At 41.2% G+C, this 9843-nt stretch overlaps 1 protein-coding gene across 6 annotated transcripts in view; it reads right to left on the bottom strand.

Annotated features, from left to right (window-relative positions):
• The window catches only part of nalcn (sodium leak channel, non-selective), a 78000-nt gene that overhangs the window by 13313 nt on the left and 54844 nt on the right, over positions 1-9843 (bottom strand). For all 6 annotated transcript variants that reach the window (XM_020609553.1, XM_020609555.1, XM_020609557.1 and 3 more), the window contains 7 exons: positions 3630-3766; positions 2640-2781; positions 2353-2426; positions 1150-1251; positions 969-1038; positions 676-767; positions 341-463 (listed from right to left, as the gene is read on the bottom strand). In XM_020609553.1, the coding sequence (XP_020465209.1) occupies positions 341-463; positions 676-767; positions 969-1038; positions 1150-1251; positions 2353-2426; positions 2640-2781; positions 3630-3766 (740 nt within the window). The remainder of the gene's footprint in view (positions 1-340; positions 464-675; positions 768-968; positions 1039-1149; positions 1252-2352; positions 2427-2639; positions 2782-3629; positions 3767-9843) is intronic.

Raw genomic sequence — 9843 nt, 5'->3', positions numbered from 1 at the left:
GTATATACTGTATATAGACATGCAGAGTTCAGACATGCACAAAGGCATCAGGTGTGTAGCCATTCATTACACAGTGGATATCTGAGCTCAACAACATGAACACTGTCAGACTGTGACACTGATGAAGGCTGGATGGCAGAAAACGTTCTGCCTTCTTGCAGAATAAAGTGATTTCTTGCCACTCGGTATAATCATAATTTACAATTATTGGATAACACTACTGGGATAATGCACCAGTTGATCCCAGGTGAAATCTGCACATAAAAGCCTGAAAACCCTTATAAGACCAAAATAAGTCCATACAGTACATATATTAGTTTAAATGTAAGTCTGATCTCACGCATTGAATCGAGCTCGAACAATCATCCTGCAAAAGTTCCTGAAGCGGTGTTCACGACCCACAATGAAGAGAGGTTTGTCAAAGTAAGGATGATTTTCTCTCAGTTCTTCCTCCTGAACTTTTCTGCACAGCCACACAAGCACAGACAGGAAATAAACACCAGTTACTGTATATCAATGACACAGCAAGGGCTAAATACTGACTGCAAGCATGAATGGTAACTTCCTACACATACACATACACCTTTGTTGTCAGACACTTGATAATTCCTACACATATACACCTTTGTTGTCAGACACTTGATATTGTGTGTGTGTGTGTTTGTGAATGAACACCTTTTCATTTCTGCTTGTTCTTTCTTTTCTTGGATCATCTTGATTTCACTGTCCTCTCTCTGGGCATTCCGGTAACGTACAGTACTGGAATGCTGGGAAAAGAAGTGACAATTAAGTTACTCGACACACTTCTTTCAAAATTTCTACCAGTGTTTTTATATTTTTTACATATTTTGAAGAATGCTGGAGGAAAGCATTAACTACGGCTATGTTTGAGAACAGCTTTTCTGAGAAAACACAAGCAGAGAGGCTACAGTAGGTTTGTGGGGGTGTGTGTGTGTGTGTGTGCTCACATCCTGGGTGAGAGTCTCCAGCGACTTCCCTCGGCTGATCCTCTGACTGGTGGAACCATGTCTCAGTGATCTGCAGATTTAAAAAAAAAAGGACTAGGGGAATCACATAGCACAATGCAGCAGGATTGTAAGATTGCACTTGTTTGCATTTGTGTGTGTGTGTGTGTGTGTTCTGACAGACCTGCGTTCTTGCCGTATGTGATGCTGGACACTGAGTATGGAGCGCTCTTTGGCTGGCTGGCCTTCAAAAGATCCACTTAGCATACGCTGTCTGGTACAAGCCCTGGAAAACACACACACAAACATATGTTTTTGTCCTTATTATCAATATGACAATAAAAAAAATATCTGTGTGTACTAACCTGCTGCCAAATAAACCATATCTGGGTCTGGTCTATCTTCCTGCCAAACAAACTATCATCAGCCTACATCACTCTGGAGCCATAAGAGCAGCGATCCAGGCTCTAATTATAAAACAGGTTCCAATCATTCCATTAGTCAGTACTGTGGGTATGAGTGTGTGCGTGTGTGAGTCTGCGCACTCCTGTCTGTTCTTGCTAACAGCAAAGTCATGTACCAGAACAGCGCTAACAACACTGTGGTCACCATCAGTGGGTGTACTTTAATCATTTGTGGAGACTCTGAGTGATTACTTGTTTACTGGCAGTGAGCATGCATGAGCGCTTGCTTATGCCGGACCGTGTGCATGTTTGCCTGTGTTGGTGTGACTCTGAGCCTAATTGTGTGTTTGTGCAGAGGATGGCAGGCCAGACAGAATGTGTTATGAATACTGATATGCTGTCTATCTTGCAGACTGACAGAATAAAGGGGGGTGTGGGGAGGTGCATGGAGTGAGAGCCAGATTGGACACGGTGCCAGCGGGCTAATCTACACTCAGTGTCAGCTCCGCCATGCTGAACAGCAAATTATCCATTTACTTCATCACAAGAGTAAGCGAGTCTGAAGTGGATCTGTGTGTGTCTTTGTGTGAGTGTGTGTGAGACAGAAAGAGGCATTAACAACACCAGAGTGCTGTTACAGCAGAGCGACATCTAATATGCACACACATTATTAGTTTCACCCACACAAAGCCTGGGCTGTGTTTCATGACTGTGGATGATGCATATTAAACACATTTAGCTGGGGTCTCCAAGGATGGTGTGAAATCTTATGATCTCTGCATTAATAACACAAACTGCCAATAGTCATTAAAAGTGGGCAAGGTTTGTTTTATAAGTGAGGAGCAGGTAGGAAGTACTAACCAAAATATAGCCACTGCAATGCTGTTCAAACAACAGTTTTATACAAGCAAACTTAGCTCGGTTTTGACCAAGACACGCAATTCATCAAGGCCAGGCTTATTTTGGAGGAGTGTGTGTCTTACCGCAGGATCTTATTGATAGTTGTTTCTTTTTCCAGGAGGTTGCGAGCTCGGATACTAAATATCGACCTGCGAAGCTGAGGGGGCACACAGAGAGAGCCCATTAGTTGAGGCTTTGTTAAATTTGGTGTATCATTCAAAAACACACCACACACACAGCTGTAAACATTGTTATCACTACAATTCATCAACTGTGTGCCCAGCCACGGAGATGGAGTTATCATCCTTATATATACTTACTGATGAAAGAGAGAGAGAGTAAGTAAGAGAATGAGTGAGTGTGAAAGTACCTTCTGGTCAATATACTTGTTGTCTTCAATGGCTGAGCGTTTGGAGTGGTCACAGGAGGAGGATGAAGCAGAGGGCAGACGCCGGAACAAACAACTGGTGTCCTGCTGCTGCCGATCAATGAACTGCTTCATAAAACTCTCCCTAGAGTATGCAGGAGATACACACAAATATGAAGCGTTGTAACACATGGTTTCCCACTGGAGAAATCATATGCTTAAGCACAGATGATAAGAGTATAACTTAAAACCATTGTGGTGCTAATTCAGCTGTAAAATATGACACTGGAAATACTTGCTGGGGGAGCCCAGCAGATGGGCTTCAGAGGGGGCTTTCTGGGGGAGCAACGGACCCAGCTGTGCACTAATCAGCAACTACAGTGAGTGATAAAAGTTGTTATGCACTCTGCTGTGTTGTACAGTGTTCAGCTCTCCTGCTAAAAACTCTTCTGTTAATCACTGCATGAAATACAAAAGGCCTTGTTGAAGAATATTATCTGTTACTGTCTGCCAGGAGCAGGTCTGAAATGTTGTTCTTGTATTTGTTTTGTACTTTTATTAAATAATGTCAGTGCTGCATGAAAAGCCTGAAAAATAGTGGCAACACTCAAAGGTTTTACATTTTCAGTTGTGGTGTTTCAGCAATAAACGTAATTGAAATCACACTACGATCACAACATTGTTTTTTTTCCCTTTGTTTTCTTTACCATTGTTCTGGTTTGAGTTTCTACAGCTCTGTTTAAGGTATGGTGCATAATACTGATCACTCTAATAAATCAGTTCTCTTTAGGCCAAACAAATAACTTTTTCTAGTGAACATGACTAGACATTTTTGACTAGATGGCCTGTTTTTTGTTTTTTATAAAATAGTTGTAGGATGAATCATTAATATAAAAATGAGATTTTCAGCAGCAAAACAGACATGTTTATAGATAAACATTATATAAATGTATCATAAAAATGATCAATCTGCCTGTGAAAGCGTACAGTTACCTGATCCTGGGCACAGTGAAGTCAGAAGGGAGCTTGGAGATCTTCACCATCTGAGGTCTATTGGGAAACTTTTCAAAGATCCTCAGTCGTAGAGGGAGCTTCTCTTTAGTGTCGGCATTGGCTTCGCTTTGCTTGAGCTACCGGAGGAGAGGAGAGAGCCGGTTCATTCACAGAACAGAAGAACAAGACAAAAAGCAGCATAAAATCTGTCACGTGATGAGAATAAAGAAGAGAGGGATTCAAATAGGATACAAAGGGAAAGTAGGATACTCTGAGTTTGGGTTGTGGAAAAGTTTGAGATTTTGAGAATATTCACACATGAAACTGGGCCTTGTATTGCCAGAGAAAAAAATGAAGCGGTTCTACCGCAGCTTTCAGTGTGCAGCTTTATATTTCTGCCTGGTGATGGCAGCAACACACTTACCTACAACACACACCACATACAATACAGACAGCCACATTTACGATGAGATCCCACTTACTTTTAGGAAAGAATGTAGAAAGCAACAAAAGAAAAATAGAAAGGTTACTCGGGAGTGGTTAACAGAGAAAAGAAAAGGGAGTGATGGAATAATGTGCGTGCGTGCAGGCCTCAGCGCCATGGTGCAAGCTGGTGAAATAAAAAGATGACAAAGGGAATGAAATAAATTATTTTCATTTAATTACATATGGGAAGGGCTAACTGAAATTCCCTCGCAGGCATTCTCTCTCTGAGTGCCTGGAGATGCATGTCAGATTAGGCCTGGAAGTGAACTGCATTTGGAGCAATGGTGAATGGCAACTTATCATTCAGACGAGACAACCGCTGTAAAACATTCTGACTGGGCTTGGAGGATGTTTCTCTGTCAGTCATGCTGTTGGGCTGCCTGTCTACCAGTGAAAATGCCCCTCCATTGTGTTCACATCTATTGGTACAGTATTTCTGTCTGCACTTGTCTGACTACGAGCAACAGAATGACTGGAACAGCCTCTCGTTTTTGAGGGATAACAGTGGGGGGAAGGAGAGACCTGACAAAGGAGGGCATGAAAATCTGTTTTCTTTTTCTAGCAGACTAAAGTGTGGGAGCTTGTGTTTTACCCTGAGTGGGTGAGTGGCATACTGTGAAGACAGAATTATGCACCAGCATTTGCTTGCCTAGGTTTTCCATCTATATTCTGACTCCCAAGATAGACACAGGAAAGAAAGATGCAGAACAAGAGACTACAGTAATTAAAAGAGACAAGAAAACATACCATATGGGAAAATATTGACACAATCTTAAGTGATGATTAATAGACAACTGATGATTTACATACAAAAAGTGGATTTAAGACATAAAATGTAATATTTACTTCAATAATATGGCTCGAACGTTTTATAGTGTATATACTGCAGTAGTGCAGAATAGAAAACACAAATTTATTGAGCAAAATTGTGAGCGTCTTTCGGTCTCGCCAGTTCTCTGGGTAAAACTTGCACAAAGTGCTGCAGTCATCTCAAATAGTACCTGTATTGTATATGGGTAAAGCAAAAACACACACACAAACAAAAATTCACAGACAAGCATGCACACACACACACACACACACACACACACACACACACACACACACGTGCACAAACATACAATGCATTAATTAATATGAACACTACTGTTCTGTTCCCACAGGTCCTAATCAATTGGGCCGACTCAGCAAGATGCATCGTTTAGCCAAGGCTCTGCACCTTTATGTGCAGCAGCATCCCATTACAGCAGGTTTCTGTGCCATCTATCGTCCTTTGTCGTTCTGTGTTCAACTTCTTTTCGCCACCTCTCAGACCACGTCTACATCTCTTTATTTATAAGACTCCTTCCCTCTCCGATCTCACATTCTTTCCGCTACTATATTTTCTCAAAAGAGGGTGAAGAAGAGCTCCAGGAAGTGAAACAGACACAGTCAAACAGAATCTTTTCTTATAAATAGATCAGTGTAGTGTGAATGAGGCGCACATATTCACATACCTCACTTTATCTGTATTTCTATGCTACACCTGAGGGCTCGCCTACTGTGGAATAAGCAAAAGATGCAGTGAAATTAATATCAATTTACCCTGGGAAAATGAATCAGAGTCCACTGTACCATGAGCCATTTAGAAGCTTTTGCTCAGGGAAGTGCTATAACCCTTAACAGCAATTAATGTCCAGGAGGCCAGCACAAGAAGTGCTTGTCAGCTGTAGTACCCAAACATAGTTAAATATTGACACAATGCACACAAGGCTGTTCAGTATAAGGTTTACCTAGTGAGCAGGTGCACAGGTAAGTCGCCATAAATCACTATTAACTGTACATACAAATTAGGCCTTCAGTCCGGTCAACACACAGGATCAATAAAGCACACATGAACCCAGGAAAAGAGTACTTGCCAGCAAAGTCTGTTCTTCACTGATTATTGTTTTTACATGTATCATGGAGGAGGAATCACTTTATCCCATTACACAGATGCAGACTTCTAATGCTGCTGGCATATTTCTTTCTGTCAGTGTCCTTTATTCAGTATTTTGGCATCAACAATGGATCACATTGACTACTTGTAGCCGATGTGAAAGCAATCGCCTGTAGTTATGAACCCACAGAGAGCTATCATCCAACTCTACAGTCCCTCTCAGCTTTACTGAGCGTTTCAGCGTCTTTCATCTCTTTGGGTTTTTACGATTTGCACCTTGAGACAGATCAACAGTTAATCCCCAAAGAGAAATTTCAATGTAACAGAAACAACTGAGTTATGAAAGGATTTTTAAAGGTTAAATTTTATATATAAATGTAAATGGACTATACAGTATATTATAAGTTTAAAATATATAAAAACAAATAGTAAAAATAAAGATAGAAAAAAAGCCTACAACCACCCTAGTAGTGCATTTTAAGGTACCTCCATGGATATCATCTGGTAGCTGTACAGGTTTGCTAACAATACTGTATAAGATACGGTAATAAAATGCCAATATTGTGTTTACAACTTTTATCTACTGCCACAATGTAGCAGAAATCAGTTACTCCAGGTTTAAGTGTTAAATAGTAACCATTATTTCCAAGCATATGTGTGTATGAGACAGCTATGTGTGGTATATACATTCCACATAAGGAAAATGTTTTCCTTTGTGTCATAGTCAGTGCTGAACTACCACTTCGCTTACCACAGATGAGATTTAGTGTAACAATATAACTGAGACTAATGTGTTTTGCCTTGAGACCCATTCAGGTGACTGCTTCCCCCTCCATTTAAGCCAATTTCAGGCTCAACTGAGCTATAAGTAGGCTTTCCATCCAGAATTTCCACAGATTTCCAGACCAAGGTCGAGAGGGGGAAAAAAAAAAACAATGCTGAACATTCAGTCATAGCTACAGTTCAAGCAAAGGGGTGGAGAGTCTGACAAGCTATAAAGTGAAACCAGCTGGAAGAAACAGCATTGATACCTCCAAATAATACACATGATTATTGTGTATACAGGATATTTAAGCTGTCCTGACAGCTTATTTCATGAAAGCTAATGGAGGATGAACCCTTGATTGTAACCTTAAATTTATTTGCTTTCCAGATGACCTGCATGTAAGCAGCACAACATTGGACAGAATTGGAGGAAACTGCATCCTTCTATAAATCACTACGCCATTTGGCATGCACACAGGGTTACAGTACAGGACTGAAAAAAGGTTGAATATTAACTTCAGCTGATCCTCCAACAACACAGAAGTGACTGATACTTCAAACATCCTGGTCATTTCAACATTTCTAACATAATCCCTCAAAAGATGTTAATGACTGATAGGCATGTAAATACTCAAAACTCTCTAATCAGTTCCGTAAAAGAGACCACGCAAACACAGACCATGAATATTTGTGAGAGTAGCCAACGGAACAATGAAACTGATGAACAGCCACCTATAAAACTGCTGCCCACACCATTTGCCGAGTACCTGTGAGGATTTAAGTACATTCATTTGCATTTTACCATTCAGATATCAGAGCCTGCCATTCACCAGTGCTACCAGGCAACAGCTGTGCATGTGTGAGAATGTGTGTATATGACCACCGATATGCAGTCACATAGTGCAGTATTACTTTTTGACTAATTCACCCCTCAGCGTTATTAGTCATCGGCACAGCAGAAGAAAAAACTACTGTCTATGTATGTGAATTTCTCTTTATGAATCTGAGCTCCTTCAGCAATCAACAAGCAATAATCACCCCCTACCACACACCCCCCAAAAGACATCCAAAGTAGAAGTCTCATAATGTGTGGTCCCCGTTGTACTGTACATACTAACCTATTTACACTCTACATTCCCTTAGGTCTGAGCTGGGATCCCCTGGCTCCAGCTCAGACCTAAGGGAAGACTCCAGCTGTACTACCCAGGGCTGGAAGAGCTGAGAGGCATTAGCAGGGTCACCCCTCTTCTCATTAGCTGCATAATGAGCCATGCTGTGTTGCTTCTGTAAAGCCATGCAGCCTGTAAACCTCTGATAGTTCTCTCCACTACCCAAAACAACTGTGGATACTATTGACTGCGGGTAATATTAATACTTGAGAAAGTCCAGCTGTAATACCCAGGGCTGCAAGAACTGAGAGTCACTTAGTAAGGTCACCCTCTCTTCTCATTAGCTGGGCAATGAACCATGCAGTGGAGCTGTTATAAAGACACACAGCCTATAAACTTCTAATAGCTATCTCCAACACCCAAAACAACTGTGGTTATTATTAATACCACTCTCTCAATATCCAAACCAAGTTGTGTTCAACATGGTGTCTTTGAACTCAGGTCTTGTGTTGATGACAAACATCCTGGTAGCCAAGTGGTTCAGATTCTATTTGCAACACTTCTGGCTGGGAACAATGGTTGCATGCCATTCCCCCCATCTCCCCGTGTTTCCTGCCTGTCTTCATTGCATATACACATACAGACACTTAACTAAAGGCTAAAATGTCAAATAATCATACAAGTGAGATGAGCACAAAATCTGAGTACAAAATGAAATCAAAATGCTTTCATGTGGCTGCTCAACATTTAAAAGAACACTTCCACATTAGCCTCCATTAGTTGATTTTGCAACATCTGGTTCCCATAATCACTGGGTGAGTTTATTATAAACATTTAGTAACAAGAGAAATTTACATGTAATTGCAGCCAGGCACAAAGATGAAAAAAAAAACAAAAAACAAACAGGACAAAAAGATTTAGAGCCGCCAATTTTTCTGTTTAATAATTCAGTTAAATTACTGGAGCGAGAGAGTGGGAGTGTTCATGCTAGTTTTAGAATAGTGCCTGGAGTGTCTTCCAATAGAAAACTGAAGGTCACCTTCAACGGATAAGAACACATTGTATTAGGATTCACCAAGGGGTCTGCCCTTTTCTTCTCTGTTCCCTCTGCCTTCCTCGCCTTTTCTCCTCCACTAAATCCCCAAACAAGTCCATCACATCATGTAAATGGAGGACAGGCTTTTAGTTTAATTCATAAATAATACAGTCCTTGGTGGAAAGCAATAATACAATCACTCCATAAAGCATCTGACCAAACTCAATTCTCCTTAACAAAATACATATTTGTTTCTGAGTGCCACTGGAAATATTTTGCCTGCGGCAGTGCAGCGTACAGATCAGACAGAATGCACATGTACAACAGCCAGCCCATAGAGTATGTGCACATCAATACTGAAAAGAATCAGGTGTTATTTGGAGGAAATCAAATCAAATCAAATTTTATTTGTATAGCGCCAAATCACAACAAAAGTCATCTCAGGACACTTTACAAAGTAAGGTCTAGACCTTACTGTTATCAATATTATTACATAGGGAAAACCCAACAAATCCCCCTTGAGCAAGCACTTGGCGACAGTGGGGAGGAAAAACTCCCGTTAACGGAAGAAACCTCCGACAGACCCCGGCTCTTGGTGGGCGGCCTTCTGCCTCGACCGGTTGGGGTGAGTGGATAGAGGAGAGACAAAAGAAGAAAAGCAACAAGACACAACAATCAAACACTGATCAGGTCGATGTGGCCGGTGACTGCTCGTCAGAGACATAGAGCTCCAGGGCCAGGGCAACCTGCAGAAAGGTACAGGGAGAGAGAGAGAGGACACACTACGGGAGAAAGGAGACACAAAGTTAGTAATGTGTAATAGTGGCAAGCTAGTGGCAGAGGTGCATGCGCAGACAACTGGAGTTATGACCTGGTCTGAACAGCCAGATTTTAAATCAT

The sequence above is a fragment of the Monopterus albus genome, unplaced genomic scaffold, assembly GCF_001952655.1.
Source record: "Monopterus albus unplaced genomic scaffold, M_albus_1.0 scaffold99.1, whole genome shotgun sequence".
In the NCBI taxonomy this organism is placed as follows: Eukaryota; Metazoa; Chordata; class Actinopteri; order Synbranchiformes; family Synbranchidae; genus Monopterus; species Monopterus albus.
The sequence above is the reverse complement of the archived record's forward strand: the minus strand, read 5'-3'. Positions and strand labels throughout refer to the sequence as shown.